General features: G+C 56.5%; 6 protein-coding genes and 1 non-coding gene across 7 annotated transcripts; 6 read left to right on the top strand and 1 right to left on the bottom strand.

The window, feature by feature from the left end:
• Window positions 1-784: 784 nt before the first annotated feature.
• On the top strand, window positions 785-1,988 carry CHGG_03198 (uncharacterized protein; the record flags this gene model as incomplete). Its single annotated transcript, XM_001229713.1, has 2 exons — window positions 785-1,389; window positions 1,499-1,988. 2 exons carry the CDS (start codon window positions 785-787, stop codon window positions 1,986-1,988), a joined length of 1,095 nt encoding a protein of 364 aa, XP_001229714.1.
• Window positions 1,989-3,114: 1,126 nt separating this feature from the next.
• CHGG_03197 (uncharacterized protein) lies at window positions 3,115-4,164 on the top strand (the record flags this gene model as incomplete). The annotated part of the gene is made up of 2 exons (XM_001229712.1): window positions 3,115-3,183; window positions 3,241-4,164. 2 exons carry the CDS (start codon window positions 3,115-3,117, stop codon window positions 4,162-4,164), a joined length of 993 nt encoding a protein of 330 aa, XP_001229713.1.
• A 984-nt stretch (window positions 4,165-5,148) lies between these two features.
• Window positions 5,149-7,374, top strand: CHGG_03196 (uncharacterized protein; the record flags this gene model as incomplete). The annotated part of the gene is made up of 4 exons (XM_001229711.1): window positions 5,149-5,164; window positions 5,244-5,387; window positions 5,477-6,488; window positions 6,645-7,374. 4 exons carry the CDS (start codon window positions 5,149-5,151, stop codon window positions 7,372-7,374), a joined length of 1,902 nt encoding a protein of 633 aa, XP_001229712.1.
• A 655-nt stretch (window positions 7,375-8,029) lies between these two features.
• CHGG_11266 lies at window positions 8,030-8,150 on the top strand. The gene has a single exon. It is a non-coding gene; the product is annotated as a tRNA-Ala (tRNA).
• A 760-nt stretch (window positions 8,151-8,910) lies between these two features.
• Window positions 8,911-10,773, top strand: CHGG_03195 (uncharacterized protein; the record flags this gene model as incomplete). The annotated part of the gene is made up of 5 exons (XM_001229710.1): window positions 8,911-9,481; window positions 9,638-9,656; window positions 9,775-9,870; window positions 10,315-10,520; window positions 10,754-10,773. 5 exons carry the CDS (start codon window positions 8,911-8,913, stop codon window positions 10,771-10,773), a joined length of 912 nt encoding a protein of 303 aa, XP_001229711.1.
• A 918-nt stretch (window positions 10,774-11,691) lies between these two features.
• On the top strand, window positions 11,692-12,870 carry CHGG_03194 (uncharacterized protein; the record flags this gene model as incomplete). The annotated part of the gene is made up of 2 exons (XM_001229709.1): window positions 11,692-11,952; window positions 12,025-12,870. 2 exons carry the CDS (start codon window positions 11,692-11,694, stop codon window positions 12,868-12,870), a joined length of 1,107 nt encoding a protein of 368 aa, XP_001229710.1.
• Window positions 12,871-13,509: 639 nt separating this feature from the next.
• CHGG_03193 (uncharacterized protein) lies at window positions 13,510-14,134 on the bottom strand (the record flags this gene model as incomplete). Its single annotated transcript, XM_001229708.1, has 2 exons — window positions 13,510-14,069; window positions 14,125-14,134. 2 exons carry the CDS (start codon window positions 14,132-14,134, stop codon window positions 13,510-13,512), a joined length of 570 nt encoding a protein of 189 aa, XP_001229709.1.
• Window positions 14,135-15,490: the final 1,356 nt, after the last annotated feature.

The following is a 15,490-nucleotide window of genomic DNA, read 5'->3' as shown; positions in this document are numbered from 1 at the left end:
GGCGTGCCTTTTGATGTACTGTACCATATTGGGCTGCATTTTGAGGGTGTGCATGGTTGGCGTTGTGTTGGGGGTTGTCCTGGAGGTGTGTGTGTTTGGGTTTGGATCAGAACTAGAGTGAGACAGTTCTATACTAGGAGATGGAAGCCCGTGTTCTGTTATTTCCTGCTTAATCCATAATTTGTTATTCTGAGCGAAACTGGAAAGTTCATTCAATTCTTACATGCCCGCGATGCAAGTAAACACCAACAAGGTTGATCTGTGGGCTGGACCCGGCAGGGGTTGGCAGCCCGCGTGCCTGGATCGGCGATCACCGGGCGCTCGAGGCTTGCGTTGCCGGCCGGCCGATTCGGGCGGGGCCCTCGTGGGAACATGAAACCGACCAATCAGCGAACAAGCGACTGTGTCAAGACACTCGGGGGTTTGTCCTCCGAACAGCGACAAACACCACGTACACCGGACTCTGTTGTCGAGAGCTGCTCGTCTTTTTGTTCTAGTCTTGACGACGCGATCAATTGGCTAGTCGTCCTCGACAGCGCCAATGCACTCCGGCCACACCATCGGTCCGGACTCGTCCTCCGCGATACACCCCCGAGCATGCGCATGACATTCAACTCTCAGACACTAAAAGCTACCTAGCTAGCCACGAGTCGCGCGAAGACCCTCAACCCCCCGTCGGGCCCCTTGCCCTCGACGGCGACAATAACCAACCCCCCAAACGAACACCCCTGGATACCTTAACGACCACCCACCTTAACGACCACCCACCAAACCAAACCAAACCATGCGCCCCACGCACCTCCTCCCCACCCTCCTCGGCCTCACCCAAGCCTACACCCCCCTCTCCACTTCCCTCCTGCAATCCCTCCCCTCCCCCTCCGACACCGACTACGACCCCACCACAGGCGACCTCCTCTCCCCCTTACTCATCCCGCGCGTGCCCGGCACGCCCGGCCAGCAAGCCGCCCAGCACCACTTCGCGCGCTTCTTCCGCACCCACCTCCCGCAGTGGGACCTCACCTGGCAGAACTCCTCCGCCACCACCCCGGCCACGGGCGACCGCCGCCTGCCGTTCGCGAACATGATCCTGCGGCGCGATCCGCCGTGGACGAAGGGCCGGCCCGGTGTGGTCGGGTATTTGACGCTGGTGGCGCATTATGATAGCAAGATTGAGCCCGAGGGGTTTGTGGGTGCCACGGATAGCGCGGCGCCGTGCGCGGTGCTGATGGATGTGGCCAGGCGGGTGGAGGGGTTTTTGGCGAGGATGTGGGCGAGGGTGGAGGGGGAGGAGATGAAGGGGTTGGGCGGGCAGGGCGTGCAGATTTTGTTGTTGGATGGGGAGGAGGCGTTTGTGAGGTGGACTGACACGGATAGTTTGTATGGGTCGAGGTGAGTGCTGATTTTGTGTTTGGTGTTGGGTGTGCGGAGGGGGGTGAGGGTGGGAGTGGGTTGGGTGGTTGATTTGATAGGGGGTTGCTGAACTGACTGTTGGGGATAGGGCGCTCGCGGAAGAGTGGGAGAACACCACGCACCCCGCTCGATCGACCTTCAAGAACCCGTTGCAGCAGATCAGCCTGTTCGTGCTGCTCGACCTGTTGGGCGCCGCCGACCCGGAGGTGCCGTCGTACTTCCAGGGCACGCATTGGGCATACAAGCGGATGGCGGCCCTCGAGGGGCGGTTGCGGCAGATGGGCTTGCTGGAGAGCAAACCGAGTGGGGGCCAGTTCCTGCACGAGAGCGGGAAGATGGCGACGCAGTTTAGCGGGGGTGCCTTTGTGGGCGACGACCATGTACCGTTCATGATGAGGGGCGCGCCCGTGCTGCATCTCATTCCGTCGCCGTTCCCGAAGGTGTGGCATACGATGGATGACGACGCGGCGCATTTGGATGTCCCGACTATCAAGGACTGGGCGAGGATTGTCACCGCGTTTACGCTGGAGTGGATGGATGTGCAGAACACAGAGCCCAAGGGGGAGGGACAGTCATGACGAGTTTTCTAAGGACAACATTCCTGCAGATCGGTTACGTCGACAACTTGTGGCGGCCGTGGGCGGGACGGTTTGATTTGGCTTCTCGATGAAGCCATGGGCGACACATACGTATCTTTTGGGCGTTTATACCCTTGCAGACGTTCCGTTGAGGAGGACAGCACTCGACATAAAAGCTGTGAAGGGCAGGCTTAAAACGGCGAGCTTTGCTACGGGTCCCCTCGGTTGGGTTGGATATTAAGATCATTATCAAGTAGTGTACATACAGCGAGTTGCGCTATAAAAGGGCAGTACAGTGCGACGGCAATCGAGTACGTACACCGTGCGGGTGAGCCGTGCGACGTAGCAGGTATAACACCTTCCCAGTCACACAACTGAATCCTCAAAACTTTACTGTCTTAGCTTGGTATTGCGTTGCTAGTTACTTGGCGCTATATTCTTACTTCTCATCTTTTCCTGTATTTTATCTCCATCCCACCTTAGCTGTGTCTCTCCGTCCGATTTGGCCATCGCATCTTGGTACAGTTTGGATTGTCCACTCACGGCTAGCTCACACTGTCTGCCGCCCAACCCAACCAGCTGAGTGAAGAGCCTAGTGGGGGCGGGGTATTGCGGCGGCCGCCCTTGCGACCTGACATGTGTTTCGGTTGGCTTTGAAACATCCCATCTCACTCACTTCGTACCCATTCCCATCATCTTCAGCCAGTAGACAAAAAGCCGAACACCCAGGAGCAGCGAACTCTCTCTTTCATCTTCGGTCTAATCATCACTGCCCTGTGCTTGCTTGTACCTAGCCATCGACGCGTGCAGAATTCGCCACCAAGCGGTCAGCCGTTGTTCATAGCATTTCACCAAAAAGAGTCACTCACGCCTTCTCCTTCAAAAGGTGCAGGCATTTTTCTCTTCCTCCATCACGGCCTCTCCCAGATCTTCCCCGAGCATACCTCCTGGACCACAACACAATTCCCTTCGCGACACTATCACCGCTGGTAGCGTCCTTTTTGGCCTCCCTCACTCAACCTCTCTTCGACCGCCACCTATCGCCCGTTTTGCTATCAGCGACGGCCTCCGCCCAACAAACAGTCCATCCCTGCCAACCACGAGCGCCCAGCTCACCATCAGAGACATGGACGGCAAAAGGCATGCTGCGTCCTTCCAACAGCTGGAGAAGCTCGGCGAGGGAACATATGCTACAGTGAGTGGAGATTTTCATAACATCAATCCTAACCCCCATTATACTAACTTGGTCGAGGTTTTCAAAGGCCGTAACCGCCAGACAGGCGAGCTGGTGGCCTTGAAGGAGATTCACCTGGATTCAGAGGAGGGCACACCTAGCACTGCCATCCGCGAGATTTCGCTTATGAAGGAGCTCAAGCACGAGAACATTGTTGCCCTTCACGATGTTATTCACACAGAGAACAAACTGATGCTCGTCTTCGAGTTCATGGACGGCGATCTCAAGAAGTACATGGACACCCAGGGCGAGAGGGGTGCCCTGAAACCCCCGGTCATCAAGTCCTTCATGTACCAGCTGCTGAAGGGGATTGACTTCTGCCACAAAAACCGGGTTCTCCACCGTGATCTGAAGCCCCAGAATCTCCTCATCAACGGCAAGGGCCAGCTCAAGCTGGGCGATTTTGGCCTCGCCAGGGCTTTCGGCATCCCGGTCAACACCTTCTCGAACGAGGTCGTCACGCTCTGGTACCGGGCTCCTGACGTCCTGCTCGGCAGCCGGACCTACAACACCAGCATCGACATCTGGTCGGCCGGTTGTATCATGGCCGAGATGTTTTCGGGCAGACCCTTGTTCCCGGGTACTACCAACGAGGACCAGATTATTCGCATCTTCCGCATCATGGGCACACCGACGGAGCGTACTTGGCCAGGTCTCTCGCAGTTCCCCGAGTACAAGACGACCTGGCAGATGTACGCCACTCAGCCACTCGGCAGCATCCTGCCCCAGATCGACCACCTCGGTATCGATCTACTCCAGCGCATGCTGCAGGTCCGACCCGAGCTGCGCATTTCGGCGGCCGAGGCACTTGTCCACCCATGGTTCAACGACCTGATCGGACCTAAGCAACACCAGCAACACCTGCAGGCACAGCAGATGATGCACCCACATGGGGGTTACCAGCAGACCGTGCCGAGCCAGAGCAACTATGGAGGCTACTAGTACTAGCAATCCTGGATGCCTGCAAGTCGACAGGATTTCACAACGGTCTACACCAGCGGATACGGTAGCATGGATTTCGCCGGGATGCATCCGTGGCCAGCTTGGTATCAGCATCGACCTTCTATGGCAACACTCCCATCGAGATTCTCTCCGGAGCAGCATCAATGAGCGGGTCCCTATTCAGAAGAGGCGACCAGGTGGGAGATGAGTAAACGGGGCGCTCCCGGGGAGCACCCTTTCACAATTTTGCTCCCAGCGAGCGGCGGCGAAGCAGGGCAGATAAAAGGAGGTGGCAGCCCGTACCGGCATTTTTATAATGTTATCCGAGTCGGTGACAGTGGAAAAAGATAGGAGGGCCACAGTTTTCAGTTTCCGGGTGGTCTTTTTGACTCAATTGGGCGACAGTGAAAGGAAAGGGGGTAATAATGGGAACAAAAAGCAGGCCGAAACAGGGCCTTGCTATTTGGGTCGTGACGGGACGATGAGCGAAGCAGGCATTTTCTAGCGACATAGAAGGGATATGGCAAGTGAAATGGTTTTTTTTTTTTGTGTGTGTGTGTGTGTTGATACGCTTTATTCTGCTCTTTGCTTGTAGTTGACCACCTCCCCCATTGTTGAATTGAACTGCTCTGTATTCGTGCAGCACAGAGGCAAGAAAAGGTCGCCATATCGGATCCACCTATTCATGCCATGCCCCGGTTGGAATGCCGTGCTTGAATGCATGGACCGGCCCCACCTTTACACGGGACCTCCGAGCCTCCAAAAAGTTGACCAATCTGATTGGTGCGCGCAGCTTCATTGATGCCTCTCCTGCAACGTGCAACCAGCGACCAGCAATACAACACTCGTCAGCAACAAAGACGCGCGGAATGGGCAATATTACTTCGTTGCCCAAAACAACATTCCCCCCGGGATTTCCTTAGTTCAATTTCGTGAATGCAATCACATTTTTGATAGCACGGCCGCTGCTCCGACCCGGCCGCAATGGATTCTCGCAAGGGTACGACTGCGGCTGCGACACGCGCTCTCCCATTTCACATGCTTGATCTCTTGCTAACTATTTTACTCGGCCGCAACAGACGAGGAGGCCACCATTAAGGTCGCCTCGATCAAAAAATCCGTCACTCCTTCACGACCCCAGGTGTTCGGCAAGATCAAACTCAAAAAAGCCCCGCCGAAACAGGCCAAGCCTGGAAACTGGAAAGAGGCCAATATCATTGAAGGTTCGCCGGATCTTCCTTTGATAACCCTACGGCCTCAATCGCATTTTTTCCTATCTTCCAGCTAGGCTAATTCTTGCACTCCATGGCAGAGGACAAGAAAAAATCAAAAGACAATGCGATCACTGCCGCCTCCCCCAGCCCCGTCACCATTCAACTCGACGATGCCTCTCGCGAGAACTTCCAAACCGGCCGCCCGCTCGAAGACCAGCTCGACATGTTCCAATGCAAGCACTGCAAGAAGGTCATTACCCGATCTGCGGGCGGGGAACACGTCGCCCGGTGCTTGAAAATCAAGAAGGAAAAGGCGCAGCGGAAAAAAGAGGCTCGCGAGGCCCGCGAGCGGATGAAGGAGGCTGTGAGGGAGCAGGAGCGCAAAGCGGAGGGCGACGGTGCCGGGCGAGGTGACGACGATAGCGACGACGATGACGAGATCAAGGACGGAAATGCCGGCAAGACCACCGGCAAGGCGAAAAAGACGAACGTCGCCGGCAAGAAAAGGAAGGCCGAGGGCGAGCTCGACAAGGGAAAGGCCAAGAAGAAGAAGGATGAACCCAAGCCGAAGGCTGCAAAACCAAAGGGCCCCGTCGATGTGGAGAGGCAGTGCGGTGTGCTGCTGCCGAATGGCCAGCCCTGTGCCCGATCTCTGACATGCAAAAGCCACAGCATGAGCGCGAAAAGGGCCGTGCCGGGCCGGTCACTACCATACGACATGCTTTTGGCTGCGTACCAAAAGAAGAATCAGGCCAAGCAACAGAAGGCTGCTATCGATGCGAACGCGCCTTTGGAGGACGAAGACGAAGCCAACCAGGCAGCGGTCGACAGCGACGAGGAGACGGCTGCTGTGATGAGTGCCTTGGCCAACTGGAACCCACAGCCCGTCGTCCCACAGCCCGTGTTTGCGCCCACCAAGCGTCAGTACCAGCTCGCCCGCCTGCACGAACAACTGCATACTGCAACGAACGGCGGCCGCGTCAACATTTTTCAGGTCGTTGGCTACGGCGCCCAGCGACTTCCCGAGGGACATCCGGGCCTGCTCGAAAACGAGGACGCGCCAGGCGAACCGGATCCGGCGGCCATGGGCGGGGACTTTTCGCGGCGATCGTCCAGCTTCAGCCTCGGTGGGCCACCCCAACGGCAGCCGTCGGTTGCAGGCCGAGCCTAGGGTGCTCGAGCTTACAGTGTACCGACGCCTGCTCTGTACGGGTGGCCGCACCCGAATGTCAGCTTTGGAAGTGACGGCTTGGTTCCGCGCCATAGCTCTCTCCCCAACATACATGCCACGCAGGCTATGGGGACTTGGGCCGCGATGAATGTTGAGAGGCAGAGGCAGCTGCAGCAGAACCAGCCGGAGAAAAAAGTTGCTAGGTACCAGCAATTGCTGGCGCAGCAACAGCAGCAGCAAGCTCAACGTCAGAATGCTCAACAACAGCATGCTCAACAGCAAACCCAGTTCCAGTGGGTTCCCGTATCGGCCCAAGCTACGAGCCGGGGACGAAGTTACAGCAGAGGGCATCGGGCCTACCAGCAGGCGCAGGCCCGGGCCTTTTCTCAAGGATACATGGGGCAGACGCAGGGGCAGGCGCAACACCAAATTGCGGCCGTGAGACGGGAGGCTCATGCCCAACGTCGTGCGCAGATCCGAGCTCACGCTCAGCACTTGGCGGCAACCCAGGCTCCGAACCCACTGGCTAAATGCCCGACCGAGTCGATTACCGCTGCCATGGCAGCCGCCGTCGCGATTGCCGGTCCTCATAACCTCAGGCCCCTCATACCCTCGCCACAGTTGTCGGCCGCTACGGCGTCTGCATCATTCTCTGCGGCTGCGGCTGCATCTACATCTGCGTCTGCACATGCGTCTACGTCTGCGTCTGCGTCCACCGCCGCCGGTAGACCACAGCCCCAAGTGCAGGGACATGTGCAGCCGCAGGCTCATGCGCAGGCGCAGGAGCAGGCTCAGGGTGGCATCAAGCAAGAGACTGGGCAATAGGTGCATGACTACGAGGCGGCGTTCATTGCATTGCACCACTGCTTTTCACCCGGGGCATTGGCGCTGAGGCCATGTAACATTATATTATACCCCATCCCATCCGGTTTCTTTATTTTCTTTCCTTTGCGGGGCTCACCTCGAGCCTCCTCGCTTTCGGAGTAAAAGCCCCTTTCGGGCTATTTTGGGTTTCCTTCTCTGAAGCATCAGGTTTTTTACACGGTTACGGTACACGGCATCAACGGCGTTTTACGATCAGGTGCAACTCGGACTTGGCTTGGGCTGGGATTGGGTCTCGGGCCTGGTTTGACTTGGCTGGGAGGTGGATAACAAGGCGTTGGGTCGGCGGCTTGCTGCTTGGTTCATTCCGTTCCGGGTCGAGCATTGCACTTACGAAGGGAAATGGAAATACATGTTTCAGGATCACCTTGGACCTGGGTTTTTCGTTGACCTGTTTTGTGTCCCTTTATCTAGTGCAACATTTCACCTATCACACCCCAATCCATCACCGTTACACTCTTCCTTGTGACATGACACATGACATGGCACAATTCCTCCCCCCTTCCCCATCGCCCTTTATAAACCCACCCTCGACCCAACCCTCCACATCGCAGGGGCTCCACCCCCCTAACTGGTGATACTCCACTTCCACTCGGCAGGGCGTGTGGCTCAGTTGGTAGAGCGTTCGCTTAGCATTTTCCTTGGGACCCTTCCCTCCTAGCGAGGGGGGTCCGTTCCGGTTGTGCGAAAGGTCCTGGGTTCGATTCCCAGCTCGTCCAGAGGTGTGTGCTTGGGTTGGGTTGGGTTGGGTTCTCCGGTTTAAGAGGGTTGGAGGTTGGGGTTGGGGTGGATGGGGGGGGTGGCTCTCTTTTTTTTTTTCCTTTCTTTTTTTTGTCTTTCTCTTTTATTTTTCTTGAGGGGGTAAACGGCGGGGATCGGGGGGAAGGAGGAGAGGTTGTCTCTGTTGTTCTTTTGGGTTTTACGTTTCTGATGTTGCTCTGGTGTGCGTGGGGATCGACATCCGTGGGGGGGGTTATACTTAGGGGGTAAGTAAACAGGGCAGGACGAGCAACACGCTGGGTCAAGAATGGGCCTCCTAACTGGACGCCCGGCCGCTGGGCCTTCGACACCATCATCGATCGTCACAATCATGAGCCCTCTCTCGACCCTGTAGCCCATCCAGCTCACCGGAAGTTATCCGCTAAGCAGCGAGACGAAATCCGGAATCTCACCCGAACAACAACGTCCTCGACCCGGGATATCGCTTCCTTCATGCAAGCCAAGTACCCAGATCAGCCCTGGAGTCGCCGAGACATCGAGAACGAGGGCATTCGCGCCCGAGACGAGGCTCTCGGAGGCTACACACCCACTCAGGCATTGATCAAGCTCTTTGAGGAGCATGGGGTCAAGCATTACGTACGTCAGCTTGATGGCCACGTCACCGGCCTCATTTGGACATATCCTTTGTGCGAGGAGATGTGGCGCCTTCATCCCCAGGTCGTTTCCTTAGACAATACCTAAAAAACCAACCGTTTCAAAATGCCCTTCCTCAACGTCACCGGTGTTACGAATACCCACTCGACCTTCAACATCGCCTTCGGCGTGATCAACAAGGAAGACAAGCCGGCGTACACCTGGGCTCTCGAACGGCTAGAGAACCTGAGAACCGAAATCGGGGCAGATTACCCGTATGTCGTGGTCACGGATTTTGAGATGGCACTCAAAAGTGCTTCAGACAACGTTTGGGGGGACGTTCAGCAACAGATCTGCCTCTGGCATGTCAACAAGAACGTCTTTTTCGAGGTGAAGAAGCGTTGGGTCTGGGCAGCCGATCAACAGCCCCCTGAGGAAGTGGAAGAGGTTGATGAGACTGATGATCACGTTGACCCCATCTTCCGGGACCTCGTTGCTGCTGCCGGGCGTGAAGATCAGTCTGTCACGCTAGGTAGCTTGCCTACAAAGGTCGAGGACAATCCCACCGGCTTCTTGAAGCTCTGGAAGCATCTCTGTTACGCCGCAACCCCTGACGACTTTGTCGCAGCTTGGGTCAAAATTCTCGAAGACTTTAGTCAACAGGAGGCCATCATTTCTTACTTGCAGACGACTCTAAGTAACTCTAATCACACAATGGGAAATTTTGTATCATCGGCCTTCCATCCCATCCTCTCTGTCCGTCTCATTCTATTTGTCCATCTGATTGGACCCTGTCTATCTCATTCTCCAGTCCATCTTATTCGGACGGACACTACCATGATAAAATAAACAGGAGCTACTGAGATCACGAGGTTCGTCGCCCTTATTCCGAACGACGATCTGATTCTTTTAGGGCCTTGCTAGGCGCGCACCCCCCAAAATTACTGCGTGCGCACCCCCGCCCAGAATTGCTAGGCGCGCACCCTCCAGGGTTAGGGTCAGAGGCTCAACATCGCCAACCGCCGACATCTGCCACACTCAGATCAAATCCTCCAACTTCAACCAGGCACCCCGCAATCAACACAGGTAAGCTGCATAGCAAAAACATGTTTTCTACGGCTAATCTGACCGTTCTAGAATGCTAGGAACCCACCAGAATGTCGCAAAACCCTCGCGCGGTCGAGCCGCAGGTGCTGGAACAACCTGCACCAGCCCTGCCGCGCGCCACGGAGTTTTCGGCTGCAGGCGAGGATTCTGAGGAATACGACGATATCGATCTTCTTATCCTCCAGCCAATCGACCTCACAGAATCGAAGACCCTACCTCACCACCTCGCCCAACGCAACACCACGCTTATCTACATCAATTCGAGCGATTCAAGCGATCGAGGAGGCTATTCGGAACCTTCTTCACCAATTGGAAGCGCTATAAACCGCGCAGGCTTTGTTGAGCGGCCCCGTTCAGAACCAAGGCGTGCACGCCCAGCAATTTCGGGCGGGGTGCGCGCCTAGCAAGTCCCTTCTTTTATAGGGGCCCCACGATCATTGTGACGTACGATCAACTGGGATCTATCTTTCGTCGGGCGCGTCACATGTACAAGCCGACAGAGTTTTCAATGGAGGCGGAGGATGAGGAGGAAGACCCCGTTGAGGAGGTCGATCAGCGGTTGGCCGAGGCACAGGACGACGCGCGCGGCCAGGCTGAGCGACGTATAGCCAAGATGGAGCGGCGCCTGGGTAAGCCTCACCATGACGAGGACCATCACAAAGATCACAGCGCATCAACAGCTCAACTCGCCATGGTTGCAGGAGGGGTGGTCACACAAACCGCCCTAGAGCGGCCGCTCAGAGACCTACTCCGCTGGGGGTAAGATGTAAACCGCCATCGCCATAGCGTGCATCCACAAGAGCCCTCGTGGCTATTGGTAGCCTCGCTGCGGTCTTGCATAGTTTACGCCACCTCCTTATAGAAAACATTCCGATTACCTAATCGGAATGTTTTCTATAAGGAGGTGGTGTAAAGAACGTAATCCAGCCGCTCGGTGATCGCGGCGATGAGTTTTTCGACCTTGTCGAGCCTGAGGGTACTCGCCGCCAAAAGATTGTTGTAAGCAGATTGCACTGATACTCAATGTCGTCCATGGAGAGGAATGTCGAAGGCGAGGCTGAGGCAACCATGGCGCCTACTGTAGAGGCCGATACCCACGCTGGTATATTGGGTGGACCGAGTTGCGGCATATATTGTATTGTATTTGGTCCCACGTGGTAGTTACTACCTTTACCTCAATAGTCTTCGTCCTCGATTGTAACTCTGTCTTTTTTGATAATGATAAGGTCTGTGATCTGAGTGACAACTGGCGCATGCCATCGTCGCTGACGACAAAGAGGTGAAAAAGAAGGGAGAAAAGAAAAAGCCAAGACGAAAATAAAATAAAGATTTAAATAAAAAGAAACGAGCCAAAATGAACCGGTAGTCTAGCCGAAGGTTTCCGCGACGCCTACACTTTGGAGTTCGGCTTTTTTTGCCCATGTGGTGCCGGTGTTCATGCATGACATACCCGGCACTAGCACACGGGATGACGTCGTTGCGGCTGGGCATCATACCTCGGCTTCTCGCCCGCATCAGGGAACAAGACAGGGAGATAGATATATACTCGGGCAGCTTCCCAAAATTGATATGTGTACAGCACAATTAAGTCAATCTTCACACCGTTTATTCGTAAGCCCCCGGGTTACATCTCCCTTTACCTTTCTGTCCCAAGTAAAAAAACGTCACCCCCATCACTCACCCCCTCCCCCCTAATCCCTTATCACTCACCCCCGTTATAACCAACCCTCCCCCCCCTTCACCACCACCAACCCCCCCTCACAACCATGCCGCCACCCCCCCTCCTCCCCGCCCTCGGCCATGCCCTCTCCGGCGCCACCAGGCACCGCCCTCTCGACCCTGGCCACGTACCCGCTGGACCTGGTCAGCACGCGGCTCAAGGTGCAGCGGCAGCTGCAGCGGGACGGCAGCATGGCGGCGGCGGACGCGTACGCCGGCGTGGCCGACGCCTTCCGCACCATCTACGCGCGCGAGGGCGGGCCGCGGGCCTTCTTTGCGGGGCTGGGGGTGGATCTGGGGAAGGGCGTGGCGGATGCGGGGTTGTGGTTTGGGTTTTATACCGTGAGTTCTTCCTCAACTTAGGTATGTTTGGTTGAGTTGAGTATCTTACTAATGGGGAGTGGCTGGGGTTAGTGGTTCCGCGCGCGACGGCTGGCTATGCGGAGGGATGTGCCCCATTTGAGTGGCTTCGAGGAGCTGGCGGTGGGCGCTGCCGCGGGGGCGTGCGCGAAGTTGTTCACCACGCCGGTGAGCAACGTGGTTACGAGGCGGCAGACGGCTAGTTTGCTCGACGGTGGTAGCGGCGGCGGTGACGACAAAGGGGATAGTGACAACGCGGCACGGGACCTGAGCTTCGGCGAGATAATCTCCGAGATGCGACGAGAACGAGGCGTGCTCGGTTTGTGGGCGGGCTACTCGGCTAGCTTGGTGCTGACGCTAAATCCAAGCATCACGTTCTTTCTGCAGCAGGTGCTAAAGAGGGCACTGGTGGCGAGAGAGCGGTGGGACGAGCCGGGCGCATCAACGACATTCCTCTTAGCTGCGGCGAGCAAAGTCATCGCCACGAGCGCGACGTATCCGTTCCAGATCGCCAAGGCGCGCATGCAGGTGTCGGCGGCGCCAGACGATAAGGGGGAGGGCGGGAGGTCGGGAGGGAGGGACAACATCTTCGCGACGGTGCTGAGGATAGCGAGGGCCGAAGGGGGAAAGGCGTTGTATGACGGGATTGGCGGCGAGTTGCTCAAGGGCTTCTTCAGTCACGGCACGACCATGCTGTCCAAGGACGTAATCCACCGTTTCATCGTGCAGCTTTATTTCGCTATCTTGGCCGTCTTGAAGCGCAATCCTCACTTCAGGGCGAGGCTATTTGCGAGGATCAAAAAAGCCCGCGAAGAGGCGCGGGAACGGTACCTTCGGGCTTCGTCATCAGGGGCCCAACGAACTCCGCCGGGGAGCACGCTATGTCAAGGATGCAGTTGACTCGGGGCAGGGCACTCCGACCAACTGGTAGAGTGCGATCCAAAAGAAGCCCAGTAGCTGAGAGGGCAGTTAATCCAAAAGACCATACCGTCAGCATCGGAACATCACGGCATCTTTTTTGACCTGGTTGCTGCCACCGGCCGAAAACCCTGTGCCTTCGCGACGTAGCTCTACCAAGCCTGGCTGGATCTTCTCCTTGCCCTCTTTCTTTGCAGACTCCTTCTCTGTAAGGTCAGCTTCGCAAACATAACAGCGCATTGAGTCTCCATTGCTTGGTTTCATGAACTGGTCCACGCAGCTCTTGCAAAGCACATGTCCACAAGGCTTGGCCAGTGTAGCCCGCGAAGAATTCGTGAGCCCCTTCGTGCAGGCCGGGCATATCCTCTGGGGCGATTTGCTGTTTGAATCCTTCTCTTCCGAAAAGTTGACGGTAATGAGGCTGTGTAGTGAGTAGTGGTGCGGTTTATCCTCTGCTGATGCCGGACAGGTCGGCTGCGACTTGACCTTCTTCTTCACCTCATGCAACGTGTTGCTGCTATTTGACGTCGGGGTTACCGTCGGCGACCAAAATGACGGCAGTGTAGGTTTTGACGCCTATGAAACCGCGTTAGCTTCTCTGTCTCGGGGGCTCATTGCTGTTCAACTCGCCTTCTCGTCGTCAATGGCCCGTCTCGCCTTCGTCCGCTCTTCGTCGGCAATGCGCGCAACCTCGTCGGGGTCTAGCGAGAACTTGCGCTTCTCGCCCGTTTTCGGGCCGTTGTCTTGACCGCTTTTCCCATTCTCGGCCTGGCCATCCCGCCCTGGCGGCTCCGTCTTTTCCTTCCCACCACTTGCGCCACCCCCCCTCTTAATACTCAGCCCCGCTTGCGTCAACTCGAACTCTCGTATGGATCTTTCCTGAGCCTCAGCATCCCGTCGTGCCTTCTCTTCCAATGCCTCGCGCTCCTCCTGCTCGCGGGCCTTGTCGGCTCGTTTGATCTCCTTCTTCTGGGCCAGGATATTGCTGAGGGCACACTCGCGGCAAAAGATATCACCGTGGGCGCATGCGACCGGGTCGATGGCGGGCTCGAGGCACAACCAGCACGAGGCAAATGGCAGGAAGGATTCCCGCGACAGGCGAGCTGTCGACGTGCCCCAGGCCACACGGGCCATTGCCCGTTCGTGGGACGTGAAGATGGGTCGGCTGGTGTTTCTCTTGCCTAGAGAGTTGGATTAACTTGTCAAGTAGCGAATAGGCCTGACGGGACAACTCACTGTGGGCCATTTTGAATTGTGGATGGATTGATGTCAGTAGGAGTTGATCGCTAACTCCCTGAACTCCAAGGGAAGCTGTCGACCTTCACGAACTGCAGGCCTGGACCTCGGGGTCCACTATTCGTACCCTGTCGTGCAGCTCAGCCTGCCTTGCCTGCCAACGCACAAGCGGAGCCAGCTAACTCTTGGCGGTTTGTGGGGGAACAGCCCCTGTATTTTCCACGTGCCAAAAATGGCAGTTGTTTCCAGGTTCGTGGCTCGGCAACCTGCAACTCTTTCAAGCCTGAGGGAATTGCCATTCCCAACAATTACAGGCCGTTGTGGAACCTGCGGCGAATCGGTTGAAAGGCACTGTTTTCTTCTTGATTTATTTTTCTCTGTTTCCATTAGGCCATGCCGATGAGCCCGACTCGGTGCGCGACGGGAGGCAGTGAGATGATGTGAAATCTCGGTCGGCACCTAATTCTTGAATATTTAGCTTCTTTTCTTTCCCTTTCGTGATCCGACCATGGCGACACCCACGCCGAACCCTCATGGGCCGACCCTCTCGATGCGCCTGAAATCGGCCATGATTATGGGGATGACGGGCGTTCTCTCAAAATGCTTCTTATACGGGTTTAACAGGGTCGAAGTGACGGGGCTCTCCCGCTTTCTCGATATCCTAGACAGCCGTAGAGATCCTGCAAAACGCCAACGCGGCCTCCTGACCGGTGGGATATCAACCAGTTAGCCCATTTGTTCTCCCATGCACGCGCTGACACGCCGTAGTCTCAAACCACGTCAGCGTGTGAGTTTTGGTTTCAAAAACCAGGAACCCGTACAAGATATGTAACTCATACCGCCATTTCCAGCCTCGACGACCCCGTAGTATGGGGCATCCTCCCCCTGCGCTACACCTTTGACCCATCCAACCTCCGCTGGACACTCGGCGCCGCCGACATCTGCTTCGCAAACAAGTAAACCACCTCCCCCCCAGCACCCTTTTTCTCAAACATCTCACTAACCCCCCCCTTCACTCAGATTCCTCTCCAACTTCTTCACCCACGGCCAAGTCCTGCCCTGCCACCGCCTCAAGCACTCCCCCTTCGGCGGGCCCTTCCAACCCGCCCTCAACCAAGCGATCCGCCTCCTCAGCACCCCCTTCCCCCTCCCGCCCCACCAACAAACCTACACCACCCTCCGGTTTCGACACGCACCCCTCCCGGTTCTCTACCCCGGTCTACAGACGCCACAGACGGGAAGAAGTCATCCACTATGGGTGCGCGTCACAAACAAGGCAGCATCCGACATGCTTCACTTTCAGTTGGGGCTTGGCGCAGCTGATCCGAGAGCTCGACCCACGCCGTATGTGATTTCCCATGTTTCT

This window comes from Chaetomium globosum, genomic scaffold (assembly GCF_000143365.1).
Source record: "Chaetomium globosum CBS 148.51 scaffold_2 genomic scaffold, whole genome shotgun sequence".
NCBI classification, from domain to species: Eukaryota; Fungi; Ascomycota; class Sordariomycetes; order Sordariales; family Chaetomiaceae; genus Chaetomium; species Chaetomium globosum.
This window is presented reverse-complemented; position numbering and strand designations above follow the sequence as displayed.